The sequence below is a fragment of the Hyperolius riggenbachi genome, chromosome 4 (genome assembly GCF_040937935.1).
Source record: "Hyperolius riggenbachi isolate aHypRig1 chromosome 4, aHypRig1.pri, whole genome shotgun sequence".
In the NCBI taxonomy this organism is placed as follows: Eukaryota; Metazoa; Chordata; class Amphibia; order Anura; family Hyperoliidae; genus Hyperolius; species Hyperolius riggenbachi.
In genome coordinates this window covers 498,349,785-498,371,784 of record NC_090649.1, presented here as the reverse complement: position 1 = coordinate 498,371,784, position 22,000 = coordinate 498,349,785, and the positions used below count along the sequence as shown (strand labels likewise).

General features: G+C 43.0%; 1 protein-coding gene across 24 annotated transcripts in view; it reads left to right on the top strand.

Moving 5' to 3' along the window:
* The window catches only part of LOC137504538 (neurexin-1), a 2,090,050-nt gene that overhangs the window by 941,998 nt on the left and 1,126,052 nt on the right, over positions 1 to 22,000 (top strand). For all 24 annotated transcript variants that reach the window (XM_068233108.1, XM_068233107.1, XM_068233118.1 and 21 more), the window contains one exon: positions 9,109 to 9,492. In XM_068233108.1, coding sequence (XP_068089209.1) covers positions 9,109 to 9,492 — 384 coding nt within the window. The remainder of the gene's footprint in view (positions 1 to 9,108; positions 9,493 to 22,000) is intronic.

The following is a 22,000-nucleotide window of genomic DNA, read 5'->3' as shown; positions in this document are numbered from 1 at the left end:
AAATAATGGAGGCTTATGCGATATACTTCAAAGAGATCTGATATCACGGGGTTTATAATGCCCTGCTCACGTTTTAATTTTACAATGCAGCTGCATTAATATGAAGAGATATGCTTCAGATGACTGCAGATGATAACACAGGAGCATTCACATGCCGGATCGCTGTCATCGAGCCTCGTCAGTGACAAGGGGAGGGGCTGCTGGTTAGAGGAAGGAATACATACACCGTTGGGGAGTCAGGGGGACGGGTTTGAGAAACACTGCTGTAGGGGATAAATGGGGAGGGAGGAAAAGAGAATGCCCTTCTGGCTCCTGCTCCTCTGGCTCCTGCTCCTCCGCCCACAATAGAAGGGGATATTGTCATTGTCAATAGCTCCATTGTCATGCTTCTCATGCTTCTTTTTTTCTGTATGTTCTGTCTCATGCCAGTATTTCAAAATTAAACTAAAGTAATACATTAAAATGTTTTGCATTAATGATCCTTAAAGAAAAACTCCGACCAAGAATTGAACTTTATCCCAATCAGTAGCTGATACCTCCTTTTACATGAGAAATCTATTCCTTTTCACAAACAGACCATCAGGTGGCGCTGTATGGCTGATATTGTGGTGAAACCCCTCCCACAAGAAACTCTGAGGACTCTGGTACTCCTGGCAGTTTCCTGTCTGTGAACCTTGTTGCATTGTGGGAAATAGCTGTTTACAGCTGTTTACAACTGCCAAAAAAGCATGCAGCAGCTACATCACCTGCCAACAGTAAACATGTCACCATGGGATAAATGTCAGAATGTAAATCAGGGATGTAAAAGATTTTACAATGGGCAAACACTAACTAAATCATTTATACATAATTATTGTAAAAATGAAGCACTTTTTGTATTAAATTATTTTCACTGGAGTTCCTCCTTAAAGGACCACTATCATGAAAGATTGTAAAATGTAAGATATTGAATATATGATAGTCATATGAATTAAATGTTTACATTATATCCATAATAAAATGCACTATAAATATTTCTCCCATGTCGATGTCACTAATAGTAGGTAGTTCAAATCTGGGAGGTCTGACAAGTTTTGAACTAGTCCATTTCCTCATGGGGGATTCTCAGGGTATTCTTTATTTTTTACTTAACGGCAGTTGTTCAGTCTTACAGCCAAAATAGTGTTCACACGAGAGTGGCTGGCACAACTGCATATATCCTTTCCAAGGAATGCTTTTGTAAAGAATAAAGGCAATACTGAGAGTCCCCATTAGGAGATAGACTAATCCAAAACCTTTCAGACCTGTCAGATTATTTTACTGCCTACTGTAAGCAACAGCAGCATAGGAGAAAAGTAATTTATTTTACATTTTATTCTGGGAGAAATGTACTTTAATTTTAATTTTTTATCGCAACAGTTCTCCTTTAAATCGGACCTGAACTCAGAACTTCCTCTCTGCTCTAAAAGCAACAGCATATTAACCTTTAAACAAAAAACATTTCTTTGTTACAGCTGATACAAATCCTAAAATAAATTTGCACTGTTTCTACTTCCTGTTTCATAGAAGGAGACATATTGTTAACATCCTGTTCCTTCAAATGGGCTTATCTGCTTATCTGCCATAGGCAGTCATGTGACACAGGGGAGAGATCAAATTACAACTTGTGATTAGACACGAATGAATGGGAATTAAACAGGCTAAACTCTCTGAATGCATACAGGGTGCATTTCTCTGTGTATTTCTTCAGTCCTGTGCAAGAGTTCAGCTCCACTTTAAGACATTGGCCTCAATTCACTAAGCGTATCTCCTGTCTTTCATAACGTTTCTATAGTTATCACCATGGTGATGAGGCATGTCGTATTCAGGAAACATTTTACCTCAGGCACACCTAAAGTTAACTCTTCTGTCTTTAAGTTAACTCTTCAATCCTTAAAATAACTCCAGAGTTAAAGACAGGCTGTTTATTAACTGCGTGTGAAAATAACTACAGAGGAAGTAAATTAACTACAGAGGAGGTACATTAACTACAGAGGAGGTGCATTAACCTATTTTGGTTCCTGGACGTAGAAACTATGTCCAGGAACCACACGCGCTCCCGCGCGCTCCCACGGCTGATCGCGCGTGTGTACGCGCGCTCCCGACTCGCAGTTCGTTAGCTAGGCAATCAGTGAATTGGGCTATGGTGCCCGATCACTGATTCCTCTCCCCCGCTGAAAAAGCGACAGCTTCTCTCGGAAGCTGCGCCTTTTCTGGCTGTTACCTCCCCCATGCGTCGCTCTAAGCGTATGTTACTCTTAGAGCCGGGATGTCAAACCGGTCCTACGAGGGCCGAGATCCTCACACATTTTTGATACAGCTCAAATGAATTGATAGGTCTGAATAAGGAAAGGTGTGGTCCATCAGGTAGAACACATTCCTCTGTCTCAGTCCATCCTAAACACTGGCATGGATCTGGCCCTCCAGGCCTGGAGTTCGACACATGTGTCTTAGAGTGATGTCATGTAAACACACTCATGGCCGCCATCTTGTGGCCAAAAAGTAATACTACAACTAAAAGTAAAAAAAAAATAAAAATAAACACACATTTACATTATAAACCTATTGTTTACATCCCACCCTCCTAAAACTACCCAAATAAAATTTTTAATATAAAAAAAAAACATTTCAATAAAAAAAAACATGTAAATATTTACCTAAGGGTCTAAACTTTTTAAATATCAATGTAAATATGATATATTTCTATAATTTATTTATTTTAAACTTGTAAATAGTGATAGATGCAAAATGGAAAAAATGCACCTTTATTTCCAAATAAAATATTGTCGCCATACATTGTGATAGGGACATCATTTTAATGGTGTAATAACCGGGACATATGGGCAAATACAATACGTGAGTTTTAATTATGGAGGCATGTATTATTTTAAAACTATAATGGCTGAAAACTGAGAAATAATGTTTTTTTTCAGTTTTTTTCTTATTCTTCCTGTTAAAATGCATTTACAGTAAAGTGGCTCTTAGCAAAATGTACCCCCCAAAGAAATCCTAATTGGTGGCGGAAAAAACGAGATATAGATCAGTTCATTGTGATAAGTAGTGATAAAGTTATAGGCTAATGAATGGGAGGTGAACATTTCTCTCGTGAAAACGACGGAACACAAATGGGTTAACTACAGAAGAAGTAACTTAAGGAATGAAGAGATAAGATAACTCTCTTACTGTGTGGAGATAAGTTTTATCTTGCCTTATTATCTCCAGCATGATCTTAGTGAAGTTACCTCCTCTGTAGTTAAGTTACCTCCTCTGTAGTTATTTTCACACGCAGTTAATGAACAGCCTGTCTTTAACTCTGGAGCTGTTTTAAAGATTTAAGAGTTAACTTAAAGACAGAAGAGTTAACTTTAGGTTTGCCTGAGGTAAAATGTTTCCTGAATACGACATGCCTTATCACCATGGTAACAACTCTAGAAGAGTTATTAAAGACAGGAGATAAGCTTAGTGAATTGAGGCAATTGTATCTTTCACCAAAACTGGGCTGTAAGTCCAAATCAAGCGGTCCCCCAGCAGAACTTTGTGGCCCCTTCCAACATTCACACCCCTTTCCCAGTGTCCCCTTTTTAACAACCATATCCTGGGTGCCCATCTGTCAGTGGCAGTGGCGGGCCAAAATTCCGCATTTGCGAAATTTGCAATATGCATTGTAATCACAATGTGAAATTTCTGGTAAAATTTAATTAATTTTATACATTATAGTAATGTTTCATATGTTTTTTGCGTAATTTAAGGGTAATTTTTGCGAAATTTTGTGCGACTTTAGCAGTTAATAGAAACCCCCCCACACACACACACACACACATGCTATTGCTACCAAAATTGCTGCATACTGTATGTTAAGGAGAATGTTTGGTACAATTCAAAAACAATTTTTCTTTTCAAAAAGACCTTGTAGTTTTTGAGAAAATTTATTTTAAATGTGCAAAGAAAAATGGTTAAATGGTTATTTTTTTATGGTAAAAAAACATTTTTATTTACATTTTTAAAAACAATGTCCTCAAAAAACTACAAGGTCTTTTTGGAAAATTCTTTTGACTTGTACCCACTATTCTCCTTAACATATGTAGCAATTTTGGTGTCACTACCATGTACAGGGGCTTTGCTATTCACTGCCAAATTTGACATGAAATTACACGAAAATTACGCACAATTTTAGGCAAAATTACGAATCACTATATGAAATCAATTGAATTTACAAATCGTTACTACGTATAAGCATAAATGTAAAAATTATGCAACATTTTGCGTAATCGTAACTAGTTGATTACAATCATCACTGGTCAGTGGTCATCTTGATCCTCTTATCTATGACAAATATAGCCACAACAATATCCGATCTGGAGGATTGATCTTTGTGTTGGAGATTGGTAAGGAAAGCTGTTGGGTTTCACAGATTTGGACCCCCTTTCGGTAGCAGGGGCTGATCCTCTATAGTCATGTCCTTGCCAGTAACAGCATCAAGGTTGCCGGGAACAGTATATAGCAATGGTGGAGCTATGCTGGGTTTTTGGAGGAGGAATGGTGTTTTGCCCTGGGAGGTTATGCTGGTTTTGGTGGGGTGAGAGTTAGTGTTTTACAACAGGTATGTGACTGATGCACTTGATGAATCTATTTTCTAAGTGAACCTCGTCCGGATTGTAGCCATAGTAGCCATTCCTGCAATTCATATATTACTTTATCGGTAGCATGAATACATTTTGTATTAAATCCCGTTATCTCTTAAGCAGCAGTCATTTTTATTTTTGCATGTCATTGATCTGTGATCTGTGGAAAGCAAGCAGATATATTCCGAGTCTTAGCTTCCCCCCTATAGGAATGACTGTTTTATAGCGTTATCACAGAGAACATAGTTCCATTTATATGAAAATTTCCAGACATGATATATACCGTCATAAATATGGAAAATACTTCTTAAATAGAGGTCAGGTAAGAGTATTTCTTTACCTAACCCTCGGTCAGACGCTGACGAATGATAAGATTAAGAACCCAGATTAACTATGTGAGCTGAATAATCGCCATAGAAGGCCTTAAATTGTTCAAGAAAGTTCAAGACCTGAATTTCATCCAAAATCCATTTATATTAATACAGCCGGGCGAGGTGGGTGGAGATATGCAAATGAGCTTCTTGGCAGTCTATCACCTGTCATGCTTTCTATTATGGATGAGGAGGTCAGAGGTCACGGATTTACAAGCGTAATGAATTCCGAGGCCAGTTTTAATAGCCTCTAATCCGAGAAGGCTTGACCTTAGGTGTGTAGCACTCGCTGTGATGAAGTTGTGAAATGAAAGAGGAGACAGTCATTTGAAGACCGAGAACTTCTAGTATTCACAACTTTCAAATCAACTTCAATAATTTATCTTGATTAAAGGCCCGATTTGCATAATTGTTGCTCACGTTGAAGAGGTCATCATGACGAAGGTTGTGGAACGTCATTTAAATGAATATCTTGAAAAACACAATGGACTTGGCTGTGTTCAGCCAACAGCTCCATGCTTGCCCACATGTGCATATTAATAACATGGAGGCTCTTAAGATGTTCTGATTATTATGCACCACTTAACGTGAATTCCCAATTCTACTGAGAATAAAGCAATACCCCTCACTTTCAGATCTAGACATTATAAGGATTAATGGCAACTGTTATCTCTGCTTTGAACACCTTGATTTATGAGTTGAGATGAGAATACACTTATTCCGCAATGTGGGACGATGAGAGGAGGCAGTGGCACCCCAAATATAAAAAGGGTTAGAAAACCATAAAAAAATGGAAAAAAATCAATGACTTACGTTGGACAAGGATTAGGCTTTCAAAATAATATTACTGGGACACTAAAAATTACAACGCGTTTCATTGGTCTTACTCGCTTCTTCAGGTCATGTAAAAGTTTCTTAATATTGAACAGCACAGACTCAAGACAGCACAACTCTATTTAGTGACTTGAGAGTAATCTGTAGAGAGGTACAGCAAAGTCCTTGTTAACCAGAATGCTGGCAACCAGAAGTCTTAACTAACCGGCATGTTTGAGGGATCACAGAGATTTTATTTGGGGCCGGTTTGAAGGCTTGAAAAACACTTACCGAGCATCCAGCAGCAACATCTAGCAGCCTTCCTGTGGCACCTAGTGGGCTCCTAGTGGCACCGGCATCTGTGCACGCAAGTCGGCACGCCAGCTTCTGTGCACAAAGTAAGCCAGAAAGCTGCTAGGAGCCTGCTAGCTGCTGCAGGAAGGCTCCTAGACATCACTAGAGGTTCTGTAAGTATTCCGGGGGGAGGTTTGTGCTTTTTTGGCTGGTTGCTAAAGCAACCGGCAAGCACCTGTATCTGGCATCAGGTGATGCCCGCTGATTCTGGATACTCAGGACTTTGCCGTATTTGGGGTTTTTTTTGTAGAGCGACCATCTGAAGAAGAATCCTTGACGGTTCTGCATCGGAACAGTGTTCTCCATCTGCCTGCTACAGTGGTTGCCTTTAGCAACCCAGTTTTGTAAGTGGTCTGGCGACTTCATCGCTCTCATTATCTCTCTGGTTTAAATACTACAGTATATTGGCACTGAGTTTAGTCGGTGTGTACAAGTCTTTGAAGCTGAGTAGGTCAAGTGCAGCCAGCCACGTAAAAGAGAAAGTCATTGCTTTTCAGATCCTCCCATCGAGGTTCTCTGTCAGCATGTGGCCATGTCATTCATGTTGGTCATGTGACCAACTGCCAGCAGGAACTCAAAATGCTATTAAAGCATCAATGTATAAGTTGTGACACTCTCTTCCTTTTTTTCTTTTTGATTTTGTGCAGGCTGAATTCCTGCATGATATAGGACCGTACTTAGGGCCCATTCACACCTAAAATCACTAACAACTATTTGCGGTAGCGTTTTCTGTGCGTTATTTTTCCGCAATTTAACGCGGAAAGATCACTGTACAAATTTGTGGTTTTGGAGCGATCGCGATTAGCGTTTCTATATATGCTATTGGCTATCGCTACGAAATCGCCAGAAAAATGCTGCATGTAACACGTTTGCGATTAGTGATAATCGCAGAACCCCTCGCGATTATCATTAATTGCTTAAGTGTGAACACTGCCATAGATTAATATAACATTAGCGTTTTTAAAAAAACGCTATCACTTTAGCGATTAGCGGGAATCGTGCAATTCCTGCTTAGGTGTGAAAGGGCCCTTAATTTACCAGTTAGAGTCACTTGTTAAAGTTAATGGTATTTTTAAATTTCTATTTATATACTTAATTTTTTTGCAGACAGCATTAAAAAGCAGTCTCTGATCAATAATGCAAAAATACTACATCACTAATTTTGTTCTGTAAGGTCCCCTCTTTACTCTCCCACTTGTCACATAAGATTAAGGCCAGAAACTCACTAGGAGCGATTTGTTGAGCAGTTTGTGATTTGAAAACTCTTGCTAATGTAATGCTATGGGGTGTGATCCCACTGGAACAATGTGATTTTATAACATTCCCCCATAGCATTGCATTAGCAAGAGCTTTTTCAAATCACTAGTGATTAGAATTGCTCCTAGTGGGTTTCTGGCCTAAGACCTTATAAAAGTCCCTGGTCTGCATAAACTCTTACACAGGGTGGAGCAAAACTCCTCACTCAGATATATGTTCAGGAACTCAGAAAACAAACGATGGCTGAAACCAATGATCTGACGATGGTGCTCGGTGCCCGGGTATTTCAAATCACCCTCACAGTTACTTCAGCAGAGTTAGCCATGTGTACAAAACTGTGAACGATTATTAAATAATGTGTCCGCAAAGTCTACAGCACTTCACCTAGATCCAGTATCATTTAACAACACAATGGTTTAGTTTATTGTTTGTAGTCTTCTAATGTCATTCACATCACATCGTGTGGATATCTTCAAAGATAGATTGTTGAGTGATCGTTCATCAGTCATTTCACTTGATTCTATCTTTCGGGTGTGAATGTAGCTTAAAGTGTACCCGAAGCTATAAAAAGTAAAAAAAAAAAGTAAATACTTACCCAAGAAAAGGGACTCCTCTTTATGCTAGAAAGGCTTCCCACGCTGTCCTCCGGTCACCCGTTGATGAACGTGGCCCCACGGATGATTGCTGAGAAGGGCTTTTCAGTAAAGACATTGGGGCCGAGCTCCTCTCGGGCACCAGCACTGCCACTGTACGAGTATGGCCACAACTGTGCAGTAAACTGGAGTCACTGGTGCATGAACTGCTCCATGCTACTATGCAGACGGGGACGTACTGATGCGAGTGCAGCATGGCTGCGCTTGTGCCAGAAGAGGAGCGGCCAAGGAGGGTCCCGGGAAGTGGCAGGGGACCAGAGGACAGCATGGGAAGTCTCTGGAGGCTCCAGAAGCTTCCCTCTCCTTAGGTAACTATTTACGTTTGTAACCTTGTAAGGCCTTGAGGCCTTCTCTTAAAGGCTGACATCACTACATGCCTTCTGATATCATAGACTTGGTGTCATCTGCAGGGCCGGATTTGTACTCTTTACCACCCAAGGCCACTGTCACCAGCTGCTCCCCTTCAGTATAGGTAGCAAGATGACTCCTCCCTCTAGTATAATAAGCCTGATGACCCCCCCCCCTCTCAAGTATAGGTAGCCAGATGACACCTCCCCTCTTTCCCTCCAGTATAGGTAGCCGGTTAACTCCCTTAATTCCTCCTTTTCCCACTTCCACCCCTTCAGTATAGGTAGCCAGTTCACCTTCATACCGCAGCAGCCATCAGTGTCACTCATTTCTCCGCTCATCTCCAGTGCAGAAACTTCCTCTTCCCCTCCGTCTCCAATGCTGCCCAAGTCCATAGCCACCGGCCACAATGCAAACGTGCACAGAGGTGGCTGCTGCACAGGTGGCTAGCTGCATTGCAGCATTTGCAAGCTTGCAAATGCTGCACAAGTTCAGCCTGCTGCTTTGGTGCCCTTGTTTCTGTGGTGCCCTAGGCCATGGCCTAGGTGACCTTGGCCTAAATCCAGCCCTGGTCATCTGATACTTTAAATGCAGGCTTGCTTGTTCTTTGTATTTTTGTTGCTTTTTTCTTTATTTTGTTTCATCCTCTGCATTTTTTATCTGTATGCCCAGGTACCATATCCGTCAATACCATGCGAACCCCGTACACGGCTCCTGGGGAGAGTGAGATTCTGGACCTGGACGATGACTTGTATCTTGGAGGGCTGCCTGAAAATAAAGCCGGCTTGGTTTTCCCGACAGAAGTGTGGACGGCTCTTTTGAACTATGGATATGTTGGATGCATAAGGGACTTGTTTATAGACGGCCAGAGTAAGGACATACGCCAGATGGCTGAACAACAAAGCACAGCTGGAGTAAAACCTTCATGTTCGAGAGAATCCGCCAAGCCTTGCATCAACAATCCCTGCAAAAATAACGGTGTCTGTAGAGATGGCTGGAACCGATACGTCTGTGACTGTTCCGGTACTGGTTACCTTGGCCGATCTTGCGAAAGAGGTTAGTTATTATTATCACAATATCATGATTACTGACCTGCATGTGTTGAATAATTTTCGCCAAATGAAATGTCCAAGTTATAGAAAGTAATGAATGAATATTGGCAGTTTCATTTCACCATAATCTTCAAGCAAATGTAACATTTTCACACAGATAGGCATATATGGGCATCTATATGGGCATCTATATGGGCATGTAAAAACACATTTTTGTCAACTTAGTATGATGATATTGTAGCAAAAATGAGAATAAATGCAAAAAAAGTCTCGCAAGAATATGTAGCCTGCAAAAATCCAATACATTTTGGTAAAATTTGGCATCAGGCAAAAAAGTAAATATCAGTGTGATAATGCATTATAAACAGTATAACAGAGGTGCCAAATGTAGAATATTTTTTTTTTAAAAACGTTTAAAAAAAAGGGAGGTAGTGGTGGACTTATCTCCCACAGTAGACTCAAATGACACAAATCAGTTTAGTCAGTAAAAATTCACTTTATTCACAGCTCCAACTTATTTCAATGCGTTTCCCGAGTCTATAAGCACCTACGGAGTCGCTTGTACTGGCTTTCACGCCTGAGCAGTTGCTCCCTGTATAGCCTGATGAAGCGGGTGTAGAACTGAGAAATGTGTTGCGATAAGTTGGAGCTGTGAATAAAGTAAATTTTTTCTGACTAAACTGACTTATTTAAGTCTACTGTGGGAGGTAAGTCCACCACTACCCCCTTTCCTCCTCAGCTTTTAAACATTTTTATTTTACATTTGGTGCCTCGGTTATACTGTTTATACTGCATCGGGAATGTACCCTTGGTGAAGGAGGATACCCTATATTTTTTTCCTGTCTACAGAGAGCAACTTTTTAGCCTGAGTGGGGTTAGGCCTAATCTCCCCAAATGCGATTACAGTGGTTGCCTTAGCAGTAAGCCATGTTTGTGAGTACAAAGTCTTATTATTTCCAGATTGTTTAGAAGACCTAACATACTACACCATAGTTCCCATTCATTGTTCTAAGTCTGAAGAAAAAAAAGGTTTCCCATCCTCCCTATACTTCCTGGAAGTGAGAGCGTTCGCTTCCAGGACTAAAAAAAAAAATAACTGTGGCCATCTTGTGGCCAAATAGTAAAACTACATCTACATACATTTTTTTTTATTAAATAAACACACATTATTACATTTAAAATAACTGTTTACCTCCCACACCAAAATTTACCCAAATCAAATTTTTATTGAAAAAAATTACAATAAAAAAATAGTTATGTAAGGGTCTGAACTTTTTTAATATGCATGTGACGAGGGTATATTACAATTTTTTTTAAATTAGAAGACTGTAAATAGTGATGGATGCAAAACTGAAAAAAATGCACCTTTATTTCCAAATAAAATATTAGCGCCATACATTGTGATAGTGAGTTTAGTGACATCATTTAAATAGTGTCATAACCGGGACAAATGGGCAAATAAAATACATAGGTTTTAATTATGGTAGCATGTATTATTTTAAAGCTATGATGGCCGAAATCTGATAAATAATGATTTTTTTTCATTTTTTTCTTAATATTCCCGTTAAAATGCAATTAGAAAAAAAATAATTCTTAGCAAAATGTACCACCCAAAGAAAGCCTAAGTGCCTAAAAACAATATATAGGTCAATTCATTGTAATAAGTAGTGATAAAGTTATTGGCGAATAAATGAGAGGTGAAAACTGCTTGGATGCATAAGGTGAAAAACGACTGAAGGCTGAAGTGGTTAAACTAAGTACAATGCAATAAAAATCCAATGCATTCATTATAGATTGTGAAGTTTTAACGGTATAATTCAGGAACGTTGTATGAAGCCCTAGAAATCTTGTGAACCCCACACAGCTATGAATCAGACGCACGTATTCATGTCACACATGGTCACAGCGCTAGTCCTGCGCGTCAGAGGAGAATGTAACGATACAGACAAAGCACTGTTATCCCCCGTAGCATTATAACTTCCTTAATAAAAATCAACATTGTCAGGCAAAAGCGCCATATAATGTGCGCCCCACATTGACTCTGCTGCTCAAGCGTTTCCACCGAGGTCCTTCCTGGAATGTCTAAAATTCCGATTGTCAGCAGTAGCTACAAACAAGGAGCTCTGGGTATTTCATGTTTTGTTTTTCCATGAATCAGTGAATGTGAGTTGTGTGTGAGACTCACTGGATAGCTGGACAGAATAGCAAGTATTCAAATCATGCTATTTTCTTCTTTTGTACTTAAAGGGACTCCGAGCAGTGTAAAAACTATGGAAAGATGCATATCACTTTAAAGCTCTCTTCCTCCTCTTTCTGACGACCCCTAAATCGTCGCCCTACGCCTTTTAGTCTTCTCTATTGTCGCAATCAAAATCGCGGCCGTGGCAATTTCAATCGCGGAAATAGCAAAAACTGAAAGGCGTAGGGCGGCGGTTTATATATCATTGGAAAGAGCAGAAAGAGAGCTTTAAAATGATATGCATCTTTCCATAGTTTCTGCACTGCTCAGTGTCCCTTTAAATGGTTAGAAGAATTCCAAATACAGTGACACACACCTCATCTCCTGCACGGCTCCCCTAGTGATGGCTTCTGATGATCGCATCATCAGCAGAAGCCACCACTAGGAGAGCCGTGCAGGAGATGAGAGGTCTGTGTTTGAATTGCAGATATTTTTTATTTATTTTTTTAGCTTGAAAAGTTCTGTTCAAATGTAACTGTTGCATTTAATACAAGTTAACATGATTGCTTTGAGAATTTTTTTTTTTTTAGGGTTTAGCCAAGCTTTCAGTTATTATGAACCCGAAGTACCAGGAATTTTGAATGCAATGAACTAAAAGTAGTCTAAAAATCCCCTTACTGAAAACACATTAAAGTGCACTATTGCCATCTCCCTCCCACACTTACCTAAAGCAATGCATTATGAATGTTACAGTTTGGAAAAGGGGCAGTAATCACATGCTATTACCCTTTGTGACTGACACAGTATGAGTAGGCATGGCAGAATCAATCACTGGGCATCACGTTATTTGTACATATATTTTAAAAAAAAGCACCAAACAGCCGCAGCAGAGTACAAACCGTGCAGAACAACAATACACAAAGTACACTAAGAGCAGCAAAACAGCTCCGCCGCTGAGACTCTGCAGCCTGAGAGATGGCAGCATTCATAATGGTTTTCAAATAAAAGCTATTTATTCCTTCTCGCCTAATTCAAACTCAGTCTTAAAGGGGAACTGAAGTAAGAGGTATACGGAGGCTGCCATGTTTATTTCCTTTTAAGCAATACCAGTTGCCTGGCAGCCCTGCTGATCCTCTGCCTCTAATACTTTTAGCCATAGCCCCTGAACAAGCATGCAGCAGATCAGGTGTTTCAGATCTGACAAGACTAGCTGCATGCTTGTTTCTGGTATTATTCAGATACTACTGCAGAGAAATAGACCAGCAGGGCTGCCAGGCAACTGGTATTGATTAAAAGGATATAAATATGGCAGCTTCCGTATACCTCTTAATTCAGTTCAACTTTAACCACTTCCGGATACCGGGTGGTTTGGCTGATCTGTGCTGCGGGGGCTCTTCAGCCCGCAGCACAGATCAGAAATCAGGCAGGGCGATCAGACCTCCCCCCTTTTTTCCCCACTAGGGGGATGTCCTGCTGGGGGGGTCTGATCGCCGCCGTGCTGCTGTGCCTAGCAGGGGGGGCTCCTCAAAGCCCCCCTCCGCAGCACTAGTCCTCCCTCTGCCTCCTTCCCTCCCTCTCCCTCTCCCTGTGAGCGGCGCAGGACGGAGTTCCATCCTGCGCCGGATAGGATAGGCTTCAGCCTATCAGGTGCCGACGGTCCCCGGCCAATCAGAGGCCGGGGATCGCCGATCTCCTCTACGGCGCTGCTGCAGCGCCGTATATATGTAAACACCGGGGAAGATCTTCCCCGTGTGTTTACATTTACCCTGCGAGCTGCGATCGGAGGCTCGCAGGGTGTTCACGGAGACACCCTCCGTGAACTGACATGGAACGGCCGCTCATACGAGCGGCCGTTTCCATGGAAACCACTTCAGGATTCAGGGGCGTAGTTAAGCGTACGCAGAATCCTGAAGTGGTTAAAGGGGTTCTGTGGTGGTTTGGAATAAACAAAAAGTGTCACTTACCTGGGGCTTCTAACGCTCCTGCAGATATCCTGTCCCGCACCATCACTGAAGAATCCTCCGTTCCTCGCCCTGTGTCTCCGTCCAACTATTCCTCTGACTAGACAAATGTCACTGCAGCTGTGTGACCGCGTGCGTCCTCGCTCTCCCGCTCGCGTCTCCGGGTGCTTAGTGCACAGGCGCAGTATGAGAAGACTTTGTACTGTGCCTGCGCAGTCAGCTCCTGGAGATGCAAGCTGAAGCGAGGACGCGCACAGCCGCAGTGATATTTGTCTAGTTAGATGAATGTTTGGACGGTGACCCCGGGGCAAAACTACAAATCATGTGACCCCCAGCAAAACTTTGATGCCCCCCCCCAATATTTAATACCCTTTCCCTTGCCTCCCCTTGGTGACCGTCACAGCCTGGGGGTTGGGCCATCTCACACCCCTCCCCTTGCCTCCCCTTGGTGGTGACCCTCACAGCCTGGGGGTCCATCTCACAAGGGTCATACAACAAGTGTGGTCATCAGGATTATCACACCTGTAACAAGTGCAGCCACAAAACACACCTGATCTGGAGTATCAGAGAAAGGGAAGGTCAGTAGTTGAGGATCCTCTCACCTCTGGCCCCCTTGCAGTCTCAGAGGTTGCATGATCCCCCTAGTTACTGATTCTGTGCTAATGACTAAAATGGTGGCATACTGACTAACACTCTTTCCTTGTAGACAGGGGTTTACCTAGAGGTCTGTGGCCCCCCAGCAAGCAGAACTGATCTGACTGTGTCCCTACAAATCCTCTGCCCCCCATCAAAAAAAAAAAAACTGTCCCGGCTGCAGCTAAATGCCTCTACCTCCCTCTGGGAACCCCCCCCCCCCCGCACTGGCTGGGGTTGCAGGGGCAATTGTTACCCTCCGGCGTGCAGAGCTAGGGCCTCCAGTTCAAAATCTGGCACAGGACACTATCTTCATATCTTCACAGAGTTTGTTTGTTCTCCCTGTGTTAACCGGGACACCCTCCCCTCCTCAACTACTGGCCGTAAAGCGGATCCAAGATGAAAAACTAACTATTATCTTATCTAAAGTTTAAATAAATTTACACAGCACATCTAGCTACAAAAAGCTTCAAAAGTTTATGATTATTTATTCCTGTGATACAATGAGGGCAGCCATATTCTGTTTGTCACATTGTCACAGGTTGAGGGCTGGAGATTCTGCCCCCCATCAGTTCATTGTCACAGGCAAATCAAACATTTGCCTGTTCTTTTAAAACAGGGTGGGTAAGAGATTATATTACCTATCTATTTTAATTAACATAACTAATGTAACTTAATAGCAGTATGTTTGTTTAGGCTGAAGTTCCCCTTTAAGTTGTAAAAACCGTGGAACGGGTTACGTTGATTAGACTTGATGAGTCACAAAACAGAACTTTGTTCCAATCCTCACATCCTATCAGGCTCTATTTGACCTCTGAAAATTAAGTGAAACAGACATACCTAATGTTCTGTAGAATGTAAGTACAACTTGCTACTTATATCGCCATTAGCCTTACGCTCACTCAGCTGTTAAAAGGCCAAGAGAATAGGTGAGATATAGTACTTCATATTGATCTAGAAATCTTTTCCTCTGATGAATGTGATATGAAGTTGTACGAAACTTGTGAGGTCATTTGCTCTACAGTGTATGGGAACCTTTCTTTAGAGTTCTATATGTCCAGTCAGTACGGTTCCATTATTATCTGTTTATGTTCAATAAATGTTATACTTATTATTTGCTATTTTTTTTCTTGAAAACAAATAAACAGTCATTGGATCAAAATGTCACATTTTCAGACAGGAAGGGGCGGGCTCGCTGCAATGTTGATAGGAGGGAACTCCACAGCAAGCCCGCCTTTTCCTATCTGATAATGTGACTTCAGTGGAAAGTCATATTTATCAAGGAATGATTGGGGTATGTGGATCCAGCATCACCCCGGTACTTACCTTAGGTAGCTTGTCCTCAGATTAGGCATACTTCAAAGCCGTGAAGATTGGTAAATGAGATTTGCATGTTAGAATTACACTCTGTACATTAAAGGACACCTTAAAGGGGGGGGGGTGTAAATGTACTTACCTGGGGCTTCTTCTAGTCTCTAGCAATCTGTCAGGTCCCTTGCTGTAGGGGACAGCTGTGGTCGCGGGCTACTGTGTATGCATGAGCGTGTTCGCATGCTACCAGGAGCATCCATTATCAGGAGCATCCGTAACCAGGAGCATCAGTTACCAGGAGCATCCATCACCAGGAGCATCCGTCACCAGGAGCATCAGTTACCAGGAGCATCCGTTACCAGGAGCATCCATTACCAGGAGCATCCGTCACCAGGAGCATCCGTCACCAGGAGCATCCATCACCAGGAGCATCCGTCACCAGGAACATCCGTCACCAGGAGCATCCGTCACCAGGAGCATCAGTTACCAGGAGCATCCGTTACCAGGAGCATCCGTCACCAGGAGCATCCGTCACCAGGAGCATCAGTTACCAGGAGCATCCGTCACCAGGAGCATCCGTCACCAGGAGCATCTGTCACCAGGAGCATCCGTCACCAGGAGCATCCGTTACCAGGAGCATCCGTTACCAGGAGCATCCTTCACCAGGAGCATCCTTCACCAGGAGCATCCGTCACCAGGAGCATCCGTTACCAGGAGCATCCGTTACCAGGAGCATCCTTCACCAGGAGCATCCTTCACCAGGAGCATCCTTCACCAGGAGCATCCATCACCAGGAGCATCCGTCACCAGGAGCATCCGTCACCAGGAGCATCCGTCACCAGGAGCATCAGTTACCAGGAGCATCCGTTACCAGGAGCATCCGTTACCAGGAGCATCCTTCACCAGGAGCATCCGTCACCAGGAGCATCCTGCGTTTGTGCAGTTTAAGTCTTTGTGAACTGAACAAGTGCAGAATGTTCCTGGCCACGTGAGGGCGATCAAGAGAGGCGTGCAGATGTGTCTTTCAGAGGGGACAGCGCCAACCTGGAGGGCATCAAAACTATAGTGAGGTAACGTCTGGGTGCTTTAAGAAACTCCAGGTAAGTTCATGTAATCTCTCCCCCCAGGGACGTAAAAACACTGGGTGCCCTGGAATAGGTACCTCCGGTATAGGTTAGCCAGGTATAGGTGCCCCTAGTGTAGGTTGGCCAGGTATAGGTGCCCTGAGTATAGGTTAGCCAGATATAGATGCCCCCAGTACAGGTGAGCCAGGTGTAGGTGCCCCCAGTATAGGTTAGCCAGGTATAGGTGCCCAGAGTGTAGGTTAGCCAGGTACAGGTGCCTCCATTATAGGTTAGCCAGGTATAGGTGCCCCGAGTGTAGGTTAGTCAGGTATAGGTGCCCAGAGTGTAGGTTAGCCTGGTATAGGTGGCCCCTGTATATGTAAGCCTGGTATGGGTGCCACCCTGTATAGGTTAGCCACCTATAGGTGCCCCCAGTATAGGTTAGTCAGGTACAGGTGCCTCCAGTGTAGGTTAGCCTGGTATAGGTGCCCCCTGTATATGTTAGCCACCTATAGGTGCCCTCAGTATAGGTTAGTCAGGTACAGGTGCCCCTTCATGCTCTGCACCCTTTCCTGACACTAAACACAGCCCTGGAGGGCCCCAGAGCCTTGGCCACCCCCACAGGCTTCTCCCCCCTCTCTCCCCCCCAGTGGCTGCATCCTGCCCCCTCCAGCTCAGATGTCAGAAGACAGTTGTCAATGGAGGAGTCGGGGACAGAAGGTATGGTGTAGTCTGTAAGCCAGGAAACTGTAAATGAAGCCAGAGAGAAACAGAAAAAGGCTTTCCGCAGTAAAATGAAATATACACATGGATGAAATAGCCTTTAGTTTCCAGTAAATATATCACTGTAGTAGAATAAGAAGCCAATTTCATCCCACGACTTCTATTTCATCAAGCAATATCGTTCCATTCCCAAGTGACTTGTTTTTCACGTTTAACTCTTGGACAAGCCTAATTTTAAAGGCGGTAGGTCAGAAAGCAAAGCTGTGTCTGTCACAGTTCATTCTGGAATGAACAGCAGAGAAGGCACCGGAACATTACGTAAATAAAGAAAAAATACCGGCAGAAAAAAAGGATAATAGAAAACAAGAGCTGGTTTTTATATTATTCTGCACGCTGTGGCAATTTTGACTGTGCAAATACAATGCAGCCTCCATGTTATGCAGCACATTTTTTCCCCCATGATTATTGGATCCCAATATTTGATGTTTGCAGATTGTTCCACTGCTGGTTTCAGTAAAGCTGGCAGAGAAAGGACTGAACCAAAACCATCAACTAAATTACAAAATCACTCAGTTGTGTATGCATCGTGCACCACCCTGTGGCAAAACACAGCTACTGCAGATGGTCTGCAGCGAGATATGTGGGGAAGAGAAACTGCCTGCATATTACTGACATCTCTTATGCTGGAGCACACAACATATGCTGATCTGCAAACAATCAGCACACATGCATCTGAGTGCTGCAGTTGGCACGCAGAATCCTAAAACCTCTGTCCTGTGTTTCTTGTTTTTTTTTTTTTTTTTGCAGCCGTTTTGTTTGCAATTCCTTCTGGGTTGAGAGATTCAGGAATACACTTGGGGTGGGGCCCACTAGAAATTATTATTATAATTTAGTATTTATATAGTGCTGACATCTTCCGCAGCACTGTACAGAGTACATAATCATGTCCCTGACTGTCCACAGAGGAGCTCACACTCTAATACTACCATTGTCATATGTCTATGTGTGTATCGTGTGGTGTATTTATTGCAGTCTAGGGCCAATTTAGGGGAAAGCCAATTAACTTATCTGCATGTTTTTGGGGTATGGGAGGAAACTGGAGTGCCTGGAGGAAACCCACGCAGACACAGAAAGAACATAGAAACTCCATGCAGATAGTGCCCTGGTTGGGATTCAAACAGGGGTACCAGCGCTGCAAGGCAATAGTGCTAATCACTACTCCACCCCCCTACCTGGGTCATGGTGGATAAATAAAGGAGAAATAAAAAGAAACACAATTAACCTGCAGTACACTTGTTTAAAATACTAAGTTAATAAAATACAAATTTTATCTTGCACCCGAAGCAAAAAAAAAGTGTCAGATACTCACCTATGGAGGGGGAGGCTGAGGGCCCCTAGAGCCATCCTGGTTCCCTCTCCGTGTCCTTGCTGCATTCATGTCCCACCGATAAAAATTATTTGACCTCCAGGTTGAATACATTTTTGAATGCTGCGTAATAAGTTGGCGCTTTATAAATAAACTAGTAGACCCTGCCCGTTTAAAAACGGGCTCCAGGTCTACGGCCAGTGCGCATGCGCGCGCATGCAACCGCCGTGCGCTGAACGCGTGCCCGACGCACCCACCCACCTCGCTCACCCGCCCACCTTGCTCGTCCGCACCCGCCCACCTCGCTCGCTTGTCCAGCTCCCTGGTCCCAGCTGTCCACATGCGCAGTAACAAAAATCCTGGGACACAGGGACAAAACTGCGGGACGCAGCGACACTTAGCTTTTATTAGGTAGGATAAATAAACCTCCTAGGGCTGCCTTCAGCAGTATTCATGTCTCAGAGTCCTTCCAAAGACACGTGGATCTGCACTGCGCACATGTAAATCACAGGCACAGACAGGCGCAGTAAGGATGCGGAGATCTCTCCTGGCGCAACATGCAGTATAAATTACTTGTTTTCTATGTTGCTGTCCCCACCAGTAGGTAGCGACAATCCAACAGAATATCCATATAGGCCTGAAACACACCAGAGGAGTTTTTCTGAGCGTTTTGAGTTATTAAATCTGCTGCTAATGTTATCCTATGTGTCTGTGCACACTGGAGCAATGAGGTTTTGTAAAAAAAAAACCCATAGCATTACATTGGGAAGAGCTTTTAGAGGTTTCAAAAGCTCTTCCCAATGTAATGCTATGGTTTTTTTTTACAAAACCTCATTGCTCCAGTGTGCACAGACACATAGGATAACATTAGCAGCAGATTTAAAAACTCAAAACGCTCAGAAAAACTCCTCTGGTGTGTTTCAGGGCATAGACATCACAAAATGCAATCGCAATCACTAAGCGCGAGAAAGATGTGATTTTATTAGCTTTCTCCAGAGTGATTTCTATGCAATAGGGGAGAAAATGACATGGTCGCGCATCTAACCAAGATGCACCTGAGAGATGCTCACTGCATAGGGTTAAAAAGCCTCACAAAGGCACAAGTGTGCTCATTGCAGTGGAACAGGTGCTTTAAGAACGAATGCATCTCACAATACAAACAATGGAAGCAAATCCATGCATTACACATTATCCGGGGACCTTACCCTTCTCTTATTGAGAGAGACATCTGTTCCACGCTGCAGAACATGTTAGCAGGGACGCCGCGTGCAGCCTTCTCTCGGGGTCCCCACCCTATCTAAGTTTAAAATCACCCATTATGGGAACAGCAGAGCAATTTCTGGTGATTCTAAAGCAGTTTTGAATTTAATGCTTATGAAGTGTAACAGCAATTGCCATTTGTGATTGCCAGGGGCGTTGCTAGGATCCTGTGAGTTCACAGACCTGCATGTGGGTGTGGTCATGGGTGGGGCCACATTTACATGAACCTAACACCAGTCTAAGTAGGCCTGCCCAGCAAAATGTTGGATGAAGCCCCCTCTCCATTAATAAAAAACAAACTGAAAACTGTGGAGCCTCCATGGGGAGCATGCATCATTGTGTGCGTCCTCACTGTTCCTCCCCCCAGACCCTCCCTTCCCAGCAGAGTAGCACAACAGGAGGAACGACTTATCTCCTCCATCTGCTCTCCAAGTCTGGAGACATCCTCTGTAGCTGGCCATTCTCCCCCCAGCATCCAAGAATCAGACACTAGGTGCTCTAGAGTCTGATTCCTTCTCAGACACTAGGGGGAGAAGCCCAGAAGAGAAGATGTCTGCAGAATCTGGAGACCAAGCGGCCGGAGCAGAGTACTGCCACCTGCTGCCTGACTCTGCCTGGGGGACATCCGGGGCACCCCAGAATAGATCAGTGGCACGTGCCCCTCTTGTACAGTTAATCATTGTAGGTATCACCATAACAACGCGTGTTGTAATGTCTTCAGAGCTTAGCAAAGGGACGCTTACTGTCTTAAATGCACTAATTATTCCTCTCATTGGCCTCAATTCACTAAGCTTATCTCCTGTCTTTAATAACGTTTCTAGAGTTATCACCATGGTGATGAGGCATGTAGTATTCAGGAAACATTTTACCTCAGGCAAACCTAAAGGTAACTCTTCTGTCTTTAATTTAACTCTCCAATCCTTAAAATAACTCCAGAATTCTAAAGTCAAAGACAGGCTGTTAATTAACTGCATGTGAAAATAACTACAGAGGCGGTAACTTAACTACAGAGGAGGTAACTTAACTACAGAGGAGGTAACTTAAAGAGGAATTCCAGTGAAAATAATGTAATAAAAAAAGTGCTTAATTTTTACAATAATTAGGTATAAATGATTTAATCAGTGTTTGCTCATTGTAAAATCTTTCCTCTCCCACATTTACATTCTGACATTTATCACATGGTGACATTGTTACTGTGGGCAGGTTATGTAGCTGCTCCTAGCTGTTTTGGCTGTTACAGACAGCTGTAAACAGCCATTTCCTGTCTGTGAACATTGTTACATTGTGTCAGTTTGCCCAGAGTACCGCGGTACCAGAGTTTCTTGTGGGAGGGGTTTCATCACAAAATCAGTCATACAGCGCCCCCTGATGGTCTGTTTGTGAAATGCAATAGATTTGTCATGTAAAAGGGGGTATCAGCTACTGATTGGGATAAAGTTCAATTCTTGGTCGGAGTTTCTCTTTAAGGTGCATACACACACACTACTATAAGGAACGACGGGTCCTTCAGACCCTCCCACTGGGCGGACGTTCCAGCAACAGTAGGGCTTGTATACAGTCTGTCGGCAGACTGATAACACTGTTTCTGAACGATCCGCTCAGTGGATCGTTCAGAAACAGTGTTGTCAGTCTGCCGACAGACTGTACACACGCTATACTGTCACTGAAATGCCCACCCAGCGGGAGGGTCTGAAGGACCCATCGTTCCTTATAGTGCTGCATGTGTACACACCTCAAAGGAATGAAGAGATAAGATAACTCTCTCACTGTGTGATGGCAACTTTTCTCTTGCCTTATTATCTCCAGCATGATCTTAGTGAATTGAGGCCAATGTTTTAGAAAAGTCCGTTAACAACTGTGGCAACACTTCAGGAAAGGTGTCAAGAACAAAATTCAGGACAGCAGAGTCGCATATCTCTAACAGTTATAGAAACGTTTTTTGTAGTTTCAATGTGGTTGGTCTGTGTAGTAAATTGTTCCAGATGATAACTGTTGTATAATGTATATGTTACGGC